Here is a 22,766-nt window from a genome sequence, read left to right as displayed (position 1 = left end):
CTCCACCGATACTACGCGTGTACTACCAAAACATATTCGAAAAGTCTGTGGTGGCCGCGCTCTTCTTCATTCTGAAGATCTGTGCTAATGCAGAGGAGCGGGTGCAGCACCGCTGCAAATGTGCAAGAAGAGGAGTGCGGGACGCAATCTTCAAGATGGTCTTGGTTGGCAACAGTGGGGGCCAGGAGGACATAGGAAGAATTTGGAGGTCCCAAAGGCTTTCCTGTTCTTAGGTAAGCATCTAATTGTTTCCCCTTAGGTTCACCTCAAGTTCTCTTTAAAGGAGTTATTAGGCAAAAAAAAAACCCATCTCCCCACTCTACTTACCCAGGGCTTCCTCCAGCCCCTTGCAGCCGACATGTTCCATGCTGCAGCTCTGCTCTCAGCCGCCGGCCCGGGGTCCCAGCCGGTGCAGAGGGCGGCCTCGAGATAGTCTCTACTTCTTCCTGCGCCACTGTCAATCAAGCCCACGTTGTCCGTGTTGTACTGCAGTACACCACGGACGTGGTCTTGATTGACAGCAGCGCTCACGCAGGTGCACTACAGGGGGTCGGCCTCTGCAGGGGCAGGGATCCCGGGCTGGAGGCTGAGAGCGAAGCTGCGGCATGGGACATGTCAGCTTCAAGAGACTGGAGGAAGCCCTGGGCAAGTAAAATGGGGGAATTTTTTTTTCCTGTTAACTCCTTTAAAGAGAACCCGAGGTGGGTTTTAAGAATGCTATTAGGACACAGAGGCTGGTTCTGCATACTATCACCCCCCCCCCCCCCAGCGCTCTGCTGTCCCCCAGAAAAAAAAAACACAGTGCTAGCAACCTTGTTGGTAGCAGGCTGTTTACAATTGTGCTGCCTTTCACCGCCGCTCCCCCGCCTCCTCTCTGTAAGAAAAAAATAAAATAAAATATATATACACAGTGGGATGTGAAAATTTGGGCAACGTTGTTAATTGTCATGATTTTCCTGTATAAATCGTTGGTTGCTACGATAAAAAAGTCAGTTAAATATATCATATAGGAGATATTTGAGAAGTGAAATTAAGTTTATTGGATTTACAGAAAGTGTGCAATAATTGTTTAAACAAAATTAGGCAGGTGCATACATTTGGGCACCACAAAAAAGAAATGAAATAAATATTTAGTAGATCCTCCTTTTGCAGAAATTACAGCCACTAAATACTTCCTGTGGGTTCCAATGAGTGTCTGGATTCTGGTTGAAGGTATTTTGGACCATTCCTCTTTACAAAACATCTCTAGTTCATTCAGGTTTGATGGCTTCCAAGCATGGAGAGCTCTTTTTTAACTCACACCACAGATTTTCAATTATATTCAGGTCTGGGGACTGAGATGGCCAATCCAGAACGTTGTGCTTGTTCCTCTGCATGAATGCCTTAGTGGATTTTGAGCAGTGTTTAGGGTCGTTGTCTTGTTGAAAGATCCAGTCCTAGCGCAGCTTTAGCTTTGTCACTGATTCCTGGACATTGTTCTCCAGAATCTGCTGATACGGAGTGGAATCCATGCATCCCTTAACTTTGACAACATTCCCAGTCCCTGCACTGGCCACACAGCATGATGGAACCACCACCATATTTCACTGTAGGTAGCAGGCGTTTTTCTTGAAATGCTGTGTTGTTTTTCCTCCATGCATAACACCCCATGTTATGGCCAAATAACTCAATTTTAGTTTCAGCAGTCCACAGCACCTTATTCCAAAATGAAGCGGGCTTGTCCAAATGTGCTTTAGCATACTTCAAGTGGCTTTGTTTGTGCTGTGGGCGGAGAAAAGTCTTCCTCTGTATACAGCATCTCCTTGTGTAAAGTGCGCCGAATGGTTGAACGATGCACAGTGACTCCATCTGCAGCTAGATGATGTTGTAGGTCTTTGGAGCTGGTCTGTGGGTTGACTGACTGTTCTCACCATTCATTGCTTCTGTTTATTCAAGATTTCTCTTGGTCTGCCACTTAGAGCCATAACTAGAACTGAGCCTGTGGTCTTCCATTTCCTCAATATGTTCCTAACTGTGGAAACAGACAGCTAAAATCTCTGAGATAGCTTTCTGTATCCTTCCCCGAAACCATGATGGTGAACAATCTTTGTATTCAGGTCATTTGAGAGTTCTTTTGAGACCCCCATGTTGCTACTCTTCAGAGAAATGTAAAAGAGGAGGGAAACTTACAATTGACCCCCTTAAATACTCTTTCTTATAACTGGATTCACCTGTGTATGTAGATCAGTTATCACTGAGCTTACCAAGCCAATTTGAGTTCCAATAATTCGTTCTAAAGGTTTTGGAATCAATAAAATGACAACAGTGCCCAAATTTATGCACCTGCCACTTTCTGTAAATCCAATAAACTTCATTTCATTTCACAAATATCACTGTGTGTGTCTCCTATATGATATATTTAACTGACATTTTTTATCGTAACAACCAACGATTTACACCGGAAAATCATGATGATTAACAACGTTGCCCTAACTTTCGCATCTCTCTCTATCTATCTATCTATCTATCTATATATATACACACACATATACATGCACACACACATACATAATACTTACCCATATGGAGAGAATTCCCTGGATGGTCCCAGCAGCTTCTGGATACATCCATAAACCCACCAGGGCTGCGCAGGTTCCTCTGAACATATCCAACAAGAGCTTGTCAGATATGTTCCTGTGGTTGCGTTCCTTTTGGTAGAAGAGTATGGCCATACCATGCATGGGAGAGTATGGCCAAACCTGTGGAGTAACCTGAAGCCACTTGTCCACTATAGGCTTCGTGCTACTAGGCAGGCGCGGCCACACTTGTGCATGCGCAGTACACGCAGGGGAGCGCAGCCGCGAACAAGAGGAGAGTTCAGGCCTGTTGCAGTGCAGTCAAGGAGGACATGGGAAGCCTCTAGAACATACAGCACAAATCGCCAGCAGTACTCACAGTGGTGAACATCAGCTTCTTAGGCTGTTTGTGGGCTCTGCTGTGCTTAAAGACTGGGTTCCATGCATGCCCCAAGGTTAATATACTTTCAGTTACTGTATTTTAACGTTTAATCCAGAATTCAGGGTTTGTACATAGAGTGGGGTATAATACTGTATTACCTATTTTATAACATTTATATTAAAAAAGGTTACATTAAAGCGGTATCGTCACCATAAAAATCAAATTTCAACAGCAACTGGTCTGAGTGTATTAAGTGATAAAGATGCTAAGCCTGCATTCAAAACTTTTTCTGCTGTTATGATTTGGAGTTATCACATACTTCAGGAACACTGGCCCTTTAGTAGTCGTGCCAAAGAATTGCATGCTGGGGGTTCTTTTTATCTATAATCTATTCCTCCTCTTCTCTTTATTTCCCTGCCAGCTTCTTATCTGAAACCTAATCCCCTACTCACTTGTGTTTACAAGCAAGGCTGAGGCGACTCAGTGATTGGAGGGGACAAGAAAAAAAAGTAAAGGGCAGAAATGACATCACGAGTCAGCCTTAACTGTGGGCAAAAGACATGGCCCCCACCAGGAACAGAATTCTCGTAATTTACTATATAACATTCACTGAAATCAAAATGTGGACAGTACAATACATGTGTTATGTAAGTAGATCAAGTATTTATCTACTTATATATGTGTTTTTTTTCCCTGGCATAGTATGGCTGATCCTTCTGCTTTAACACATAAATTGTCACCCTGATTAGCATAACACTATTGAAGTAGATGCAATTGTTTGTAATGGTTTCATGACAAGACAAGACATATAACATTTAGATCACACTTTTCTCCTGGCGGACTCAAAGCGCCAGAGCTGCAGCAACTAGGGCGCGCTCGCTCTATAGGCAGTAGCAGTGTTAGGGAGTCTTGCCCAAAGACTCCTACTCAATAGGTGCTGGCTTACTGAACAGGAAAAGCTGAGATTTAAACCTGGACATCCTGCGTCAGAGGCAGAGCCAGTACACTATCCAGCCATTACTACACTACACTATTCAGTCATAATTGGTCTGTATGAGTTGTGGCAACTTCTTTTGGATTTAATCAGGACAGAAGAGACCAAGGCTATACATACATAGTATATTGGTTTTGATAAAGGACTGAATACCCCTATAACCATTATAATAAAAAAATATATATTTTGTTATATGCTTTTGGTGAGGTTGGATCTGTAAAGGTGGCCACTAATGATCCAATCTTTTTCATCCATTCAATGTCTCCAAATCTATGAAGTAGAAGGGTAAATTGAGTGAATATATTGAATGAATAATTTAGGCAGTTCTCTTATATTACATAGAAATGGTAAGAATGGATGAAAGAGATTGGATCATTAGTGGCCACCATTAGATGTAGAGATGGTCAGCGAGATGCTAGTCCAGCTTGCATCGAATTGTCATGCAAATGATATGCAGCTTGGAACTAGGCCAATCAGATTCAGTTAGAAAGTGAACCTGATTGGCCCAATTCCAAACTCCATAAAAACTTGCATGAAAGCAGGAATTATTTGCATCTCACTGGCCATCTCTAGCTAGGCATATCTGGTTAAATAATATTCTTTATAGGATGACAAGGGATGATCTAGAAGATCAATCAATCCAGGCCAATCCAAATTGGCAGCAATTGTAATAGATCTGACCCCTTTCCAGCTGCAACTGCAACAAAATTGTTATCAAGACATTAAAATAAGCATCTCAATGGGTCAACTCTATTGTTCACACTGCAGGGGGGCGGGGCACAGACTGATTATCTGAGAGGTTTGCAGCTTGAAGCAATGACAGTCTGTGGTGTGGGAAGCGGCCAATACCTGGGTTTTGGGTATTTTAAAAGTAATGTATTTGATTTTAGCTAATCAAGGCGCTTCTGCACAAGCAAATAAGTAGTGTTGACGTGTTCGAGTTCTTCTAATTCAGAACCTTGCTCCGATTTCTTCCGATCAGAAAATACATGTGGACAGCGGCAGGGGGTGTTAACTCACCGCTGTCATCGCCTCTGCCCGTTGTGCACGACGCGTTTCACATCATGCCATTTCTTCCTCCTTCCGGGTTTGAAGGGGAAGTATGGAACAGCTGGAAAGAGATGTGGAGCGCGGCAGCTAGAGGTGGCAATAAGGGCGAGGTAACACCCCCTGCCGCAGGCTCTGATTGGAAGAATTCAGCACGTGGTACGCAATTCGGAGAACCTGAACACATCAACACTAAAAATGAGCTCTGCAATTAGCACAGGACTAGGTATAGCGTTGGTCAATGACATGTAAACAGTAGAGATGGCTCGAACCTCCGATGTTAGGTTCGCAAACCTCGAACTTCCGCAAAAAGTTCAGTTCGCGTGAACTTTTGGAACCGCAATAGACTTCAATGGGGAGGCGAACTTTGAAAACTAGAAACATTTATGCTGGCCACAAAAGTGAGTGCTTTAAAACATCTTGTATGTGTATACATCAATCAGGTAGTGTAATTAGTGTACTGGTTCACACTAACAGACCAAACTCAATGTGTAACGCACCGCAAACAGCTGTTTGCGTAGTGACGGCCGTGCTGGACTGGTGCGCACCATGGCGAGATTGCTCTTCCTCAGCAATATCAGGTAATGTCTGACTGCCTTATCAACTTTGGATGGTTCTTTTTCTACCATTGTTAACCTCCTTGGCGGTAATGACGAGCTCAGCTCATCCATTACCGCCGGAGGGCGCCGCTCAGGCCCCGTTGGGCAGATTTTTATAATTTTTTTTTAAAACACGCATCAAGTACTTTGCTTGCTGCATGTTCAGTTCGATCGACGCCGATCCGCCGTTACCCGACGCGAATGAGGCCCCTCCCCGCAGACCCCGTGCGCAGCCTGGCCAATCAGTGCCAAGCAGCGCTGAGGGGTGGATCGGGACTCCCGATGATGTCACAACGTCATCACGATCGTCGCCATGGCGACGGGGGAAGTCCTAAAGGAAATCCCGTTCAGAACGGGATTTCTAAACGAGATAAACAGAGGAACACCAAGAGCCCCAAAAGGGGGTAATGACAAAGATTAATAGTTGTTATACTCACAAACATGGGTCACCAATAGGCAACCACTGTAAAGGCAGGTGGGGAGATTATCCTGACCCCACTCAGGAATAAGAAGTCGCTTTCTGTAGATAGTAGAAAGGGTCGCAACCCTCCACCAAGGGTGGATACAATATTATATAAGAGAGAACAGAGGCGCCAAAAGGATAAAAGGGGTTTTAAAGGAGCTTAAAAGCCAAAACTTGGTAATTAGAGGAGGCAGTGGTGGACTTACCCCCTCCAAGCAGACACAACACGACTGTACATTCAGTTTATTTATTAACGAACTCCAGATAAAACAAAGCAACGCGTTTCACAGGTCAGCGCCCGCTCCCTCAGGCAATAGAAAAAGGAGTTACAGCATCTAGCAAAACAAACGACACTCAGCGCCTCTGCCTAGACACTAAGCGCCTCTGCCTCTGCACCAACTCAGAATTATTTGCATCTCATTGACCTTCCCTAATAAGGATGCAAATATTTCCGCATTTATGCAAATGTTTATGCAAATATATGCAGCATGAAAATGGACCACTCAATTTAAACCCAGGTTAACTGGTCCATTTTCAAACTGCATATATTTGCATAAAAATTGCATACCATTGATCATCCCTATTCCCCCAAGTAGGAATATGTATGTGCTAGGAGTGGCCTTCAAAACCTGAATGTAACAAACTATTTTGAAGTGGCAGAATATAAAAATTTCCTTGAGCCACTGACCATAAAATCCCACTGCCATAAAACCTATTGGGCCATATGCAATACACTTTTTCACTTGAGTTTTCTCCTAGGAGATAATTTTTCATCTTTGATTTAAAATACCTTTTAAGCAATTTTTTACTTAAGTACTAAAAAAAAAGTAGGTGAAAAAGTACTATCAAAATTAAGGTGGGAAGGTGGAGTGCAGCATGCAGTGCAGCTGTGAGAGGTGGCGACATGGGTTAGTTAACCGACTTGATTTTGCTGAAGGAGAGGGAAGGCTCTGGATCTCATAGAGCAGTCCGGTCCTCTCTTCGTCCCCTTGTTCCACCCATGTCCCTCGTTCAAATTTTAAGGTTTCGGGGATCCTTGGAAGGCTTCAGAAGCACTCGTATCCACAAGTGCTTCTGAAAACAGGTTTCATCTGTGCTGCCCATGCGTGAACCCTGACTCCCACATGTGCAGTATGGATCTGCTCGACCCCAGAAGTACTCGGTAACACGAGTACTCCCGAAGGCTGCCCGAGGAGGGCCGAAGACCTATTAGACCTGCAGGTTGAATAACTTTAATGTGGGGACAGCGGTGGACTGAGGGCATGGACAGAGGCCTAGGAAGGCTATATGGGATCTAGGGCCTTTCCTCTCCATAGGTATCTAGCTCTGTAGTGGGTCATCCCTGCTCATTGGGGGTATTTTCCTAAGTTTCTGTCCTTGTGATACCCAGGGCTATACAGTGGCTTGCAAAAGTATTTGGCCCCTGTAATGATCTGCTCAGCTGCCTGTGCAGGCAGGCAGCTTTTTGACCATTGTTTAGGTTTGCATGCTGCAGGACTCTGGAAAGAAGAGCTTCTGTCAGTTTTGCAGCTTGTGCTTGCTGAGGAATTTGCATACATTGTCATGCAAATTGCCTGGCCACATTCATTGGAGGCGTGTACTATAAGTACTATGTGTTTCCCACAATGCTTGGCTGGTCATAAGGATTCCTTCCTGTGAAACACTCCTGGAGGAGTGTCAGCCTTACTATCTGTTTGAAGATCAGCTTAGAGGCAGGTTTCCCTAGTGCAGTTAGGATTGCTTATCTGTTTTGTTTGTCTGTTGCGATTGTCCTGTCCCAGCGGTGGTCGACAGGAAATCGTTCTGTGTGTTTGGGTGCTAACCAGAACAGCGGTTGTTACTGGTAGCCCCTTCTGATCTGTCTTCCTGGATCGCACTGGCCTCTTTTCGCTAGTGCTGTGGATCCTTCTGTTCTGCTACTCTGTAACTGGATCGCACTAGCATCCTGCGCTAGTGCTGTGGATCCTTCTGTTCTGCTACTCTGTAACTGGATCGCACTAGCATCCTGCGCAAGTGCTGTGGATCCTTCTGTTCTGCTACTCTGTACCTGGATCGTACTAGCATCCTGCGCTAGTACTGTGGACCCTTCTGTTCTGCTACTCTGTACCTGGATCGCACTAGCATCCTGCGCTAGTACTGTGGATCCTTCTGTTCTGTCTTCCTGGATCGCGCTAGCCACTTTCGCTAGTGCTGTGGATCCTATCTCTCGCTTGTCCCTGTTTTCGTGTGTCTGTCTTGTCTGCGACGAACGCTTGCTGGAGGCTCGGTGAGGTAACCGTTAAGCAAGCGCTCGCGTCCTCTGTTTCATGTTTGTCTGTCGATGGTTAGTTAGGCGTGCTTGTCTCTATTGTGCTTATCACGTGGAGACCGCGCATGAACGCGTGCACTGTTGCAAATGAGTGCGGTGTTCGAGTTCAGTTAGCGTTTATTTTCCGTATCTCCTCATTGTATGATTTGCTGTGCCTTTGTTATCCTCGTATTCTGTTCTGATCTGCCTTGTGTCACTTTTGGCAATCGCCTTTCTTGCGGTTGCGTTTCTGTTTCGTATCTGCTGTTTGTGCGCTGTCGCGGGGTGGCGACTAGATTGGCGCACACACATACAACCTGTCCCTTTGCTCGTTCTCATTCGCAATCGCTTCTCATGCGATTGCGTTTTGCGCTTCGTACAATTCCTGTCTGGCATTTGTGGAGGTACAGAGGAGTGGTTCCTCTGCACTCCCCAGCGCCATCTGCCGACAGGAATTTCCCTCTACGGGTGCGTAGCACCTTTTGCTGGGTTCCTGCAATTATACGCTTGTGGAGGATTTCCGCCGTATCAGCGCACGCGTTGTGCGCTGATCACGGAGAAAGTTCCACAATCGTTACAGTATGACCAGCCCAACCAAAATTCCCAGTGTAGAGGGAATTTCCGATTTGTACGATTTTGTTGAATATGGCTCTTGTACCTTTAAGAGATTTAAAAATCTTGAACCTGAATCAGCAGACGAGTTTTTGTCTGAGTGCACTAAACTTTTAGCGAACCCTGAATTCCAATGCACCCCAGTGTCTACCTGGGCCCCCCAAATGGTCTACATTCTGTTGGGGGGCGAAATGTCAATGTGGGCTTATGATGTGCTAGATCATACCACCCTGAGTCAAAGACCCCTGGAATTTTTGGCCTTTTTAATTCACAATTGGCTGAGATTACCTCAATTACCATACCCCCTTAATGAGTTGTTGTCAGCAGCTCAATCAGCTGTTCCACCTACTCTTTCATCCAAAAAGCAGCCATCCAGAGCTGCTAAGTCTAAACGTAAAAGATCTAGGAAGACTTCCCAGCGGAAAAATCCGTTGCCCATAGCAACTACAAATAAAGAAATTAGTTCTGTAAACTCGGAAGTAGGGAAAGCACTTGAATGTGATGATTTCAGGGAGACTTCTCAGTCTCAGGTTTCGTTGCCCCAATCCAAAGCTTATGTGGATCCTATTATAGGTAGGATCGCACACTATATTACAGCAGTTAAAAAATCTGTTCTTGTTCCTGATCTCCACCCATATGGATATTATCTAGATACTGGCTTGTTTGAACCTCCATTTGCCTCATGGGATGTCGGGGCCTTATTGGAGGAATTTGATTTTGATTGGAAAGCCTTTTGCGATTTTTACATCGCAAAAAGCGAAGATGTCTTGAATGCTTGTCTCGATTCTATGTACCTTCTGATTGATTCCGATGAATGTGACAAGGATGATGTGGATCTGGTGATTTATGTGTGGCAGACGATTTTGGATGAGTTGCACACACACCAACCAATTGATTCCAATAAAGATACATCTTTGTCGGATGATTGTTCCTGCCTTTCTGGGGTAAAGCATGTGAGTCTTGACTTTGTGAAATCTGAAATGAATGAGTGTGCCGCTGTGGTTGATTCCTGTGCGAATCCTGAAGGATTCACTCCTGACAGTGTGCAGTTTGAATCTGTGTGATCTGATGCCCGTTTCTCGGATGTTCCTGCAGATTGTGATCGGCATGAGTCTGCCGGTTTCCTCAAGGATGTGTGGGATCCTTTGTCATTTAGAAACAGATCTTTGAGATCTTCCGTCTGTGACCCTGCTATGGGGAAAATTTCTCGACTATGCAGCGTCAAAAGTAAAATTAATATGCCTAATAAAGTTTATCCTGTTGATGTCGCTATTTCTTCTGCAGATGAGTCTCTGTCTCACCCTGTTCACACCTGTAAGGGCCCGTTGCCTGATGACAGTTGCTCCAGTGTTTCTGTCCTGAACACCTTGCAGTCTGCTCCGCAGATCGCGGAGGTTTGCGTTATGGAAGCGTCAGTTTCACAGCCTAAAGTGATTTTTGATTCGCAGGCTTTGCGTTCTGATTCCTCAGATTCGACATTGTTAGCCGAATCTAAGAGTGAGACAGCGCTTCGGTTTTGCGAATCTGATGCTGAACCTTCTTTGCCTTGTTCAGAGACGCTTTCTCTGAACCTGCCCTGTACCATGAATTAAAACATGTTTTCCTTTCACACTGACGTTTGTGAGCCCCTTTCTTGCTTTGAGGGAAGTGCTGATTCTGCACCCTGTACTCTGGATGAGTCAATGTGGCCTTGCTTAGAATCCCCTGCAGTGTCCCTAGAGGCTCGTCTAGGTATTACCACTATACTCACCTGTTTTCTGCAGTTTTGGAGTTACAAGCTAGTTTGACTGCCACACAGAATTCTGGGTACAGTGAGAATCGGGTTAGGGAGTCAGTGTGTGTTCCAGTAAATATTCCTGTACATCCCGCTAATTATGATGAAGTTCAGTCTCAGGTTATGGTGGAACCATTCCTGGGACATCTGCCCTGCCTGCAGGAGGTATTCAATGTTCAGCCCTGTAACATGGATAGTTCAGAATCCTTCTTAGAAAACCTGGAAAATGATGTTCCTGAGGTCTTGTTTGATGTTCTGGAGGTCTCAGAGTTCCTCCCAGGGGGTGGGGAACTTGTGGGAGATGTCTCCTGCCCCCCAGGTCCTTCTGAGGTGTTGCCCTCTTTCGTAGGCATTGCTGCCTTGCTGGCTACCTTTTCAGCTCTGGTGGAGCTTCAGTCATGGGTAGTCAATGATGAATTTCTGTCAGATACCATTACAGTCATTGAGATCTCTAAGCCTGAGACCGAGTCTTCTTTTGAAATACCAGTACCTGTAACCTCTACTCGTGATGATTTTCTGCCCGGTCCTGGTTTTGGTCTGGTCGTGCCGGGCTCTGAGGTTGGCAGTTCCCCGACGTGTCCTGAGGTTTCTCCTGTGCTGGTGTACCCCAGTGTGCTCTGTGACCCAGAAAGCCCAAGTGTGCCTCGGTTACCAGCGTACTCAGATGCTTCCTCGGTGGAGACATGTTCTAATTTAGCCTGCCTGCTTGCATGCCCAGAAGTGGTCCCTGAAAGTCCTGATCTTGATGGGTGTCCTGCTAATTCTGAATCTGGAACTGTCATAGGTTCCATGGGGGTGCTTGGTAGCTCTCCATGTGAGCCTGGTGAGCGTTCTGGCTTCTTGGAATCTCTGCGGAGCTTCAAGGCGTTCTGGGAGATTCCGAGAGAAGTTTTGCTTGGTACCCTGAATACGATCAACAGCGGCTTTTGTTTTGAAAGAGACACTTCGAACAGGTTTTGTGGCAGATTTGGTATTTTCGGACGCTCCTTGGAAGGTGGTGGCTCTTCGGTTGGAGTCTTTTGTTAATAGCAGTTTTGAGGGTCGTCTGGAATTCGACCCTGGAGGGGGGCAGCTTTTTGACCATTGTTTAGGTTTGCATGCTGCAGGACTCTGGAAAGGAGAGCTTCTGTCAGTTTTGCAGCTTGTGCTTGCTGAGGAATTTGCATACGTTGTCATGCAAATTGCCTGGCCACATTCATTGGAGGCGTGTACTATAAGTACTATGTGTTTCCCACAATGCTTGGCTGGTCATAAGGATTCCTTCCTGTGAAACACTCCTGGAGGAGTGTCAGCCTTACTCTCTGTTTGAAGATCAGCTTAGAGTAATTCCTGGAAACTGCACCGGGCAGGTTTCCCTAGTGCAGTTAGGATTGCTTATCTGTTTTGTTTGTCTGTTGCGATTGTCCTGTCCCAGCGGTGGTCGACAGGAAATCGTTCTGTGTGTTTGGGTGCTAACCAGAACAGCGGTTGTTACTGGTAGCCCCTTCTGATCTGTCTTCCTGGATCGCGCTAGCCACTTTCGCTAGTGCTGTGGATCCTATCTCTCGCTTATCCCTGTTTTCGTGTGTCTGTCTTGTCTGCGACGAACGCTTGCTGGAGGCTCGGTGAGGTAACCGTTAAGCAAGCGCTCGCGTCCTCTGTTTCATGTTTGTCTGTCGATGGTTAGTTAGGCGTGCTTGTCTCTATTGTGCTTATCACGTGGAGACCGCGCATGAACGCGTGCACTGTTGCGAATGAGTGCGGTGATCGCGTTCAGTTAGCGTTTGTTATTTTCCGTATCTCCTCATTGTATGATTTGCTGTGCCTTTGCTATCCTCGTATTCTGTTCTGATCTGCCTTGTGTCACTTTTGGCAATCGCCTTTCTTGGTTTGGCGCACACACATACAACCTGTCCCTTTGCTCGTTCTCATTTGCAATCGCTTCTCTTGCGATTGCGTTCTGCGCTTCGCACAATTCCTGTCTGGCATTTGTGGAGGTACAGAGGATTGGTTCCTCTGCACTCCCCAGCGTTATCTGCCGACAGGAATTTCCCTCTACGGGTGCGTAGCACCTTTTGCTGGGTTCCTGCAATTATAAGCTTGTGGAGGATTTCCGCCGTATCAGCGCACGCGTTGTGCGCTGATCACGGAGAAAGTTCCACAATCGTTACAGCCCCCTTGAAGTTTTCCACATTTTGTCACATTACTGCCACAAACATGAATTAATTTTATTGGAATTCCACATGAAAGACCAATACAAAGTGGTGTACACATGAGGAGTGGAACGAAAATCATACATGATTCCAATTTTTTTTTACAAATAAATAACTGCAAAGTTGGGTGTGCATAATTATTCAGCCCCCTTTGGTCTGAGTGCAGTCAGTTGTCCATAGACATTGCCTGATGAGTGCTAATGACTAAATAGAGTGCACCTGTGTGTAATCTAATGTCAGTACAAATAAAGCTGCTCTGTGACGGCCTCAGAGGTTGTCCAAGAGCAACAACACCATGAAGTCCAAAGAAGACACCAGACAAGTCAGGGATAAAGTTATTGAGAAATTTAAAGCACGCTCAGGCTACAAAAAGATTTCCAAAGCCTTGAACATCCCACGGAGCACTGTTCAAGCGATCATTCAGAAATGGAAGGAGTATGACACAACTGTAAACCTACCAAGACAAGGCCGTCCACCTAAACTCACAGGCCGAGCAAGGAGAGCGCTGATCAGAAATGCAGCCAAGAGGCCCATGGTGACTCTGGATGAGCTGCAGAGATCTACAGCTCAGGTGGGGGAATCTGTCCATAGGACAACTATTAGTCGTGCACTGCACAAAGTTGGCCTTTATGGAAGAGTGGCAAGAAGAAAGCCATTGTTAACAGAAAAGCATAAGAAGTCCCATTTGCAGTTTGCCACAAGCCATGTGGGGGACACAGTAAACATGTGGAAGAAGGCTCTCTGGTCAGATGAGACCAAAATGGAACTTTTTGGCCAAAATGCAAAACGCTATGTGTGGCGGAAAACTAACACTGCACATCACTCTGAACACACCATCCCCACTGTCAAATATGGTGGTGGCAGCATGGGGGTGCTTCTCTTCAGCAGTGACAGGGAAGCTGTTCAGAGTTGATGGGAAGATGGTTGGAGCCAAATACAGGGCAATCTTGGAAGAAAACCTTTCAGAGTCTGCAAAAGACTTGAGACTGGGGCGGAGGTTCACCTTCCAGCAGGACAACGACCCTAAAAATAAAGCCAGGGCAACAATGGAATGGTTTACAACAAAACATACACATGTGTTAGAATGGCCCAGTCAAAGTCCAGATCTAAATCTAATCAAGAATCTGTGGCAAGATCTGAAAACTGCTGTTCACAAACGCTGTCCATCTAATCTGACTGAGCTGGAGCTGTTTTGCAAAGAATGGGCAAGGATTTCAGTCTCTAGATGTGCAAAGCTGGTAGAGACATACCCTAAAAGACTGGCAGCTGTAAATGCAGCAAAAGGTGGTTCTACAAAGTATTGACTCAGGAGGCTGAATAATTATACACACCCCACTTTGCAGTTATTTGTAAAAAATGTTTGGAATCATGTATGAGCTTCGTTCCACTTCTCATGTGTACACCACATTGTATTGGTCTTTCATGTGGAATTCCAATAAAATGGATTCATGTTTGTGGCAGTAATGTGACAAAATGTGGAAAACTTCAAGGGGCCAAATACTTTTGCAAACCACTGTATTTTAAAGGGAACCTGAGATGAGAAGCGTCTCAGGTTCCACACTTACCTAGGGCTTCCTTAAAGAGACTCTGTAACATGAAAAAGATCCCCTGGGGGGTACTCACCTCGGGTGGGGGAAGCCTCCGGATCCTAATGAGACTTCCCATGGGGGTCTCGCTGCAGCCCTCCGAACAGCCGGCGACAGGCCCGACTGTGACTTCAATATTTACCTTTGCTGGCTCCAGCGGGGGCGCTGTGGCTGCTTTCGGCACGGAAATAGACGGAAATACCTGATCTCCGTCGGGTCCGCTCTACTGCACAGGCGCCGGAAACTTGCGCCTGCGCAGTAGAGCAGACCCGACGGCGATCGGGTATTTCCGCCTACTTCGGAGCCGACAGACGTCAGAGCGCCTGCGCAGGAGCTGGGAAGGTAAATATTGACGTCACCGCTGCACGGAGGGCTGCAGCGAGACCCCCGTGGGACAGAGGACGGCGTGGGAAGCCTCATTAGGATACGGAGGCTTCCCCCACTCGAGGTGAGTACCCCCCAGGGGACGTTTTGTCGTTACAGTTCCTCTTTAAAGTGTACCAGAGATTAAAAAAACTCGAAAAGATTTGATACTTATTCGGGGCTTCCTCCAGCCCCATAAGCTCGTCCCACGCCATCCTCCCGTGGTCTGCCGTTCAGCTGCGATTAGACCCAGACTGGACGTAACTGAGCAGTTACCGGGGCTGATCGCGGCTGAATGGCAGACCGCAGGAGGACAGCGTGGGACTCAGATGAGCTTATGGAGCTCGAGGAACCCCATGGTAAGTATCAAATATTTAGTTTTTTTAATCTCTGGGTCGCTTTAAGCCCCTTTGAGGCCGCTTGTCCCTCGCAATCTCCCCGGGTGGCTCCTGTCACTTTCACTTCAGCAGGAAAGCCTGACCGAGTCGTGAATCATCATGCATGGGCGGCCTGGTGCGCTCCCCCAACGCACTCACTCAGAGAACGCTCCCAGCCGTAGGAGCAAGATGGTGGAGCACGCCTGGCTGGGCTGTTCATGCGCGAATGAAGCACGACCTGCCAGGCCTTCACACTGAATTGCAGGTGACAGGAGCCACTTGGGGAGGTGAGGAACGAGCGGCCTCAAAGGGGCTTAAGGAAGCCCCAGGTAAGTATGGTACCTTAGACGCTTCTCGTATAAGGAACAATTTAACTGCTTGCCGACCGCGTCATGCCGATGGGCGTGGTGGCAGCCCCAGGACCACCTAACGCCGATCGGCGTAAAGTCCTGGGGCAGCAGTTTGCAGGAGATCGCGCGCATCTCCTGCCTGGTGGGCGGAGCCGAGCTCCGCCTTCAGTCTCGGAAGACTGTTACACGGTGAAAACGCAGTGTATTTACATGTACAGCGCTGCGATCAGCAGCAGCGCTGTACTGGGGACAGCCGTGTGACACGGCTGTCCCCCTGGGGCACATGAGAGCGATCGGCTCTCATAGGCAGAAGCCTATGATAGCCGATCGCCATTATTGGCTAGCAGGGGGGTGGGAGGGATCATCAAAAAAAAAAAAAAAAGTAAAAAGAAAATACAAAAATAATAGCAAATATTTATTTTAAAAAAATAAACAAATGGGGGGCGATCAAACCCCACCAACAGAGAGCTCTGTTGGTGGGGGGAATCACTAGTGTACTGTGTTGTGCGGTCCTGCAGCTTGGCCTTAAAGCTGCAGTGGCCATTTTAACAATTAAAAGGCCTGGTCTTCAGGGGGGTTAATCACTGCAGTCCTCAAGTGGTTAAGGCCTGGGGTTCACCCTGACAGAAAGTAAAGAAAGTCTTCCCTGATGAGAAACAGACAGCGAGAATAAATTCCTCACTCCATCCAAAAGAAACAAAAGATTGGTCTCAAGTTGGTTTGCATTTTTTCTGCCAACAATACAATCTAAAAAATTAAAATGTACATTTGTTACAGAGTTAAGACCGGTGTCTCTTTGATAAATGTTTGGCCCTCTGGTGTCGAAGGAGCTGAAAGTCATTGGCGAAGCTCCACCCACATTCAGAACAAAGAAACGGCCTTTCCCCGGTATGGATCCGTTGGTGCCGGAGGAGATGGGGCCTTGTGGCAAAGCCTTTTCCACATTCGCTACAATTGAAAGGCCGCTCGCCCGTGTGGACCATAATGTGGCGGGAAAGATGCGAGTCACATGTGAAGCGCTTTCCACACTCTTTACACTCGTACGGCTTTTCCCCTGTGTGAATCCTCATGTGGATGGCGAGGAGACTGCTAGAATGGAAGGATTTGCCACATTCAGGGCAATGATGTGGTTTCTCTCTGGTGTGACTACGCAGATGATTCACCAGTTGGTAATGAGTGCTACAGACTTTCCCGCATTCAGGACAAGACTCCGCTCTCCAGCCAGTGTGAAACTTCTGATGTCTTTGGAGGTTCCCCAGAATAGTAAAACCCTTTCCACACTCTGAACACTGGAAAGGCTTTGTTGCTGTCATCAGGTTCTTTTCAAAAATGTCTTTGGTGTCCAAAGAAGCCTCTGAATCTGAAAGTCTGTTTGGTGGCACATTTCTGTCTATGGAGGCATAACTCCTACCTGGGTTTGCTAGCTGATAAGTCAGAATTGCCACACAGTTGTTTTTCTTACTTTTGGGGTCAGGAGAGAGGCGGCTCTTGATTAAGATGATGGGACAAATGGGAGGGGAAGCTTCTGGAGATAGCGGGACATTTTCTTGGAGAACGCTCTGCTCCTTGAGGTTCTTCCTCACAGCTTTCCTCACATTCTTCCTCTGGACTAGGAGAGGAGCTTGGAGGACTTTGGTAGGCTGCAGTGTACTGTTCAGAAGGCTTTTGAATTTGTCCATTTCTGTGTACAGTTCTGATGGAAATAAAGTTGATAGATCAAAACACAAGTGAGAATGAAGCAATACTATATTAGAAGGAAGTCACAAATAGACTCCATATTCCTAACATGAGGTGTTCTTTAAAGAGACACTGAAGCGGAAAAAAAATATATGATATAATGAATTGGTTGTGTACTATGAATGATTACTAGAAGTTTAGCAGCAAAGATAATATTCTCATATTTTTATTTTCAGGTATATAGTGTTTTTCTAACATTGCATCATTCTAGAATATGTGCAGATTACACAACACTCAGCATTCAAAATGATTCTTTCAGAGCAGTCTGTGAACTAATGACCTCTCCTCTGGCAGAAGAAAAGTAATTAGTTCAATAACACTTGAGATAATAAAAGTCAGATAACAGCCCTCTCCAGGACTTTGAAAGTCATAGAGCTTAATTGCTTTTTTTGCATAGAAATAACAACCGGAGTTTCTTAACTCTTCCTGTACTGGAAACAATTAGACTGATGTATCTGATCTTAATGTTTTATTTCTTAGCTGTACTACACATACAAATCATCATAATTTTTTTTTTCGCTTCAGTGTCTCTTTAATGCTTGATTTAACTTTGGATAATGCAGAAAAGGGTTAGAAGCTATTTTAGGTTTTATGCCTGTCTATACTGCTATTGTGGAACCTACTAAAAAAGGTTTCCCTTATTTTCTGTCTTTGGGACTTTTAAGGCTATCACATAAATTCAAGTGGTACTTGGTATAGAAAATGACAGTCAGAAAGGAAGGGGGGGGGGAGGGGGGGGGGGACTAAAGGTGGCCATACACTTATAGATGGCCACCAGATTGACCATCAGATAGATCCTTCCCAAGATCTATTAGCTTCCCACACACTGTACACTGATTTTCAATGGATTGAATTGTGAAATGGATTGAAAATCTGTGGAACCACTGCTGCCCGCCTGACCTCTCAGGTCTCCCCCTATCCGTGCTCCACCCAGCCGGCAGCAGAGCTCTCACCTGTCCAGCTGGCACGCCTCCTCCCATTTCTGGTGCTCCATGCCACGGGGCTCCTCCTCCCAGTGTCAGCCGGAGTTTAAACACTAGAGGTCCGAGATGTATACTGCATTACTGCCAGATCTCTAGTACAGCTTTTTTCACGTGACACAGGGAGGAAGAGGAGCGCCACAGCATGGTGAAAAGCCACCAGATGTTCCAATTAAAGAGAAATAATATGATCGGCTCGTGGGGGTTAGGGGGATAACTCACTGTGCCTCCGCCTAGGAAGTCGACTATACACACTTGGATAGAGCGGTCTGGGCACCAGATAAGTTGCAAATTCCACCATTTATTTCATCCCCACCAAAGACAGATACAAAACACCAATGCTAAGGACTGACAGCTGTTTTGCAAGCAAAAAAACGCCTGCTTCCACAGAGACCAAAAAAGTATGGTCTCTGAGGAAGCAGGCTTGCGAAACAGCTGTTAGGCTCCCCCTAACAGCTTGGTGTTTTGTATGTCTTGGTGGAATTTGCAACTCATAAGGTGCCCGGACTTCTCTCTTAAAGTGTGTATACAAAAGCCACTGGACATGGAAGGAGGCGTGACAACCGGATAGATGAGAGCTCTGCCTCTGGCACGGATGGGGAGGTGGGGGTAGACCTGGGAAGTCAAGCAGGCGGCAGCATCTCCACCGATTTTCATTGAATTTCACGATGAAATCTATTGAAAATCTGTGTAGCTAAAAGATCCCTCTCAAATCTAGGGAAGGATCTAGCTGATGGTCAGTCTGGTGGCCATGTTTGAACTCCTGCGGCATGGCGTAAAGACACCGGACATGGGCAGAGGCATGCCGGGGGGACAGGTGATAGTATTAGCTCTGCACCCAACACTCTGCGTCAGTCACAAATCAGTATTTAGTAGCAGCCTAGGGAACGTACATTTGTAAAGTACACAAATCAGGCAGTGAAGTCACGATATAGAAATGGCAATGACAATACAGACCTCTTTTGGTTGCCTGAGGAAACTCCGCCTCCACAGGATTTGGGCAGTTCCCCAAACATGGCTCCTCCCCTCTCTCTATGGCAGATATTAGTGCAGGCTTGCTGCTGATCCTTCCTGTGTAACAGAACATACATTTTGTTATCCGATGCCACTTTCAATTATGTCAGACATTCTCGCGTTACGTAGCGAACGGATCCGTGTTTTTTAAAGTGGAACCGGATCCTATTTTTAACACAGGATCCGCTTCCTGTGTTTAAGAAAGACATACTGAAAGAAATCCAGAAACTGTTTGCAGATTATAAAGCGTCTAAGAGAGCCTAAGCGCTTTGAGTACTATGGGAGAAAAGTGCTATAGAAATGTTATTGTATTGTATTATTATAAAGAACAAGAAAGCAAAATAAATGTAATATTCTATACAGAGCACACCTTGGCCCGGCACATGGAATTTTGTGGACACTACAAGGACATTACAATTAAGGACATCAACCTGGACCTGGGCAAATAAATCAGAATTAAGGTGCGTAAACACGCACTACGGCCGGCAACGACGGGTCCATCAGACCCTCCCGCTGGGCGGACTTTCAGGCGACAGTAGCGCGTGTGTACGCACTGTCGGCAGACTGATAAGGCTGTTTCTGAACGATCCGGCGGATCGCTCAGAAACAGCCTTATCAGTCCGCCGACAGTGCGTACACACGCGCTACTGTCGCCTGAAAGTCCGCCCAGCGGGAGGGTCTGACGGACCCGTCGTTGCCGGCCGTAGTGCGTGTGTACAAGCCCTTAAGGAGGAAGAGGACTCCCAACAGACAGCATTTACCATCAATGTTTATCACAGTGGCACCATCTTGATTCAAGGCACTGAATGCAGACTGGAGGAATTTGAGAAGCTCTTTCCCCACATCAAAGAGAAAGCAGGAAACTATAAAACCATAAATAACCCTGCTACACATCTTTGAGGACCAAACTCCAAAACAGAGAAAGCCACAGCCAGCCGGACAACTCCCCAAATGCTGCCAACTCAGCCTTACCCAACACCCCAGCCACAGCCAGCCAGACCACTCCCCCCAAAAATGCTGCCAACACAGCCTCACCCAACACCCCAGGCCCAGCCACAGCCAGCACTGCCCAAATGCTGCCAACTCAGCCTCACCCAACACCCCAGGCCCAGCCACAGCCAGCACTGCCCAAATGCTGCCAACTCAGCCTCACCCAACACCCCAGAGCCCAACCACAGCCAGCCAGTGAAAGCAACATAGGAGAAAAGTAATTTATGGCTCATTTTACTCTGGAAGAAATGTACTACTTATTTGTATGTGTTTTAAATTTTAAGATTTTTGTGATAGTTCCTCTTTAAGGACAAGGCACTTAATAGACCCCAGAGACCCCAAGAAAGCCCTAACCCAACACACAGATGGCAAACTCCAAGTTTAACCTTTTCCAATCCATTTTCACGGTCACCCACGTCCCCCCTGGTGTGCTGTTGCTGGCATTTAGAGGGTCTGTACCGCCTTACTTTAGAACAAGGAGGAGACCAGACATCAGGGGGAGGGGGGCACTCTGTAGCTCCACCCTTGCACACATGCCAGCGTAATATATTGTTATTACATAGAGCAGCATGAGACTGAAGAAAAGTAGGGTGACACCATGCCAGACCAGATCTAACAGCGGCACCCCTACAACAAGCCCAAATGCACACATGTAATATTTACATAATGTGGACTTAGCCTGACGCTTTGATCTGTAAAGAGTGACGCCGTGCCATATTTTATCTGGAAATGGCACCACTTAGCGGCAGCTATGCTAGAAATAGTCTGACATAGGAGCAGGAAGGATTAATCTAGTCCATGTATGTAGCTTTAGTCTCCCTCTCTATCCCATCATCTCACTTGCACTGTCCCCTGATGACATCATCTTCAATCCTTGAATCTGATTGGCTGTAGAACAAGTTAGAAATAGGGTGGCAGGATGACCTGTTTTATGGCAACACATAATGCACGGCTGTTCTTACCCAGAGACTTGAGAGTGTGATAATTCTCCATCATCACCTCCTTGTACAGCGCCTTCTCTTCATCGGTCAGACACGCCCACTCGCCCTCAGTGAAATACACGGCCACGTCATCAAACACGCAGCCTTCCTGTGAAACACATTGTGGGAAAACATGGAGGCAGCCATTACTGACGAATGATGATAAGTTCTACTACAAAAATGAATAGGCATGTGATCAATGACTGGCTAATCACTATCATGTGATCATATCTCACTTCTGTTTCCTGGTTTATCCTACAAAAGCCAATTAGAGATGTATAAATCAGTCACCTGATTAAATGTGTCACCCATGTCTCCATTATTGTCCTGTATGTTTCCTGGTTATCATGACAAGCTCTTGTCAAGTATGTTCGCAGGGATCCAACGCTGGAAGGGTGGGTACAAGGATGAACTAGGAAGATGGATTGTCCTGAAGATTCCCACTACTGAGGTGAGTATCTAATTTACTTTTCTCTCTCCTCGCTTCAGATATGCTTTTACCACTTCACCCCCAAGGGGTTTTTACCCTAACGGACCAGAGCCATTTTCACCTGTCAGCGCTCTTCCCTTTAATTCGCCAATAACTTTTTTATTACTTTTCACAACATAATGCTCTATACCTTGTTTTTTGTGCCACCTATTAGGCTTTCTTTGGGTAGTACATTTTGATAAGAATTATTTTATTCTAAATGCAGTTTAACGGGAATAATATGAAAAAAAATGGAAAAAAAAATATTTCAGTTTTCTACCAGTTTTAGTTTTAAAATAAATGTTACCATAATCAAAAACCCATTTATTTTATTTGCCCATTTGTCCTGGTTATTACAAATTGTAAATTATGTCCCTATCACAATGTATGGCTACATTATTTTATTTGGAAATATAGGTGTAATTTTTTTTTGTGTGTGTGTGTCGGGTCCATTTTTACAAGCCCTTACATAGTAAAATAACAGTAATATAGCCTCATGATATGCATATTAAAAAAATTGTCCCTAAGGCAACTATTTTTTTTAACTGTTTGTGTGTGTGTATTAGTGTGTGTCTTTGGAAGTGGAAGGGATTAATTATATTCATTTTTAATGAAAAATGTATGGTGTGTGTATTTTTACTTTGTTGCCTCTAGATGACGCTGCAAACACAATTCTGATTTACAGGGAGTGTTCATTTTATTATTTTTTTTTACATTTCACTATGCTTTTACTAGTTCATGTATAATGAATGGACATGGCCCCTGATCGGATTGTGGCTCCTCAGCACGATTAGGGAAGGGGAAGGGCTTGTTCCCCTCTGTGCCCCAATGGGTACAAGCGGTGGGCGTGCACAACGGGGGCGAGCAGCACATTAAAACGTCCTGGAGCTCCAACAAGACGTTTTAATTCAGTGGTTTGCCTCATACGCACGCACAAGGCACGTTACCTGGCAGGGACTGGGACTCCATTCCGCCGGTGACAGTGCAAGGTGGAGGTGGTTGCAATACAGGGGGA

The 22,766-nt window shown here is 45.9% G+C and overlaps 1 protein-coding gene across 1 annotated transcript in view; it reads right to left on the bottom strand.

Annotated features, from left to right (window-relative positions):
- Positions 1 to 22,766, bottom strand: part of LOC137536833 (zinc finger protein 569-like) — a 62,566-nt gene that overhangs the window by 30,277 nt on the left and 9,523 nt on the right. Inside the window, exons 3-5 of the mRNA XM_068259023.1 lie at positions 21,265 to 21,391; positions 19,256 to 19,369; positions 16,368 to 17,274 (exon numbers count right to left, since the gene is read on the bottom strand). Of these exons, the coding sequence (XP_068115124.1) occupies positions 16,368 to 17,274; positions 19,256 to 19,369; positions 21,265 to 21,391 (1,148 nt within the window). The remainder of the gene's footprint in view (positions 1 to 16,367; positions 17,275 to 19,255; positions 19,370 to 21,264; positions 21,392 to 22,766) is intronic.

Source organism: Hyperolius riggenbachi, chromosome 10, assembly GCF_040937935.1.
Source record: "Hyperolius riggenbachi isolate aHypRig1 chromosome 10, aHypRig1.pri, whole genome shotgun sequence".
NCBI lineage: Eukaryota > Metazoa > Chordata > Amphibia > Anura > Hyperoliidae > Hyperolius > Hyperolius riggenbachi.
Note: the sequence above shows the minus strand (reverse complement) of the source record. Positions and strands in the feature narration are given on the sequence as shown.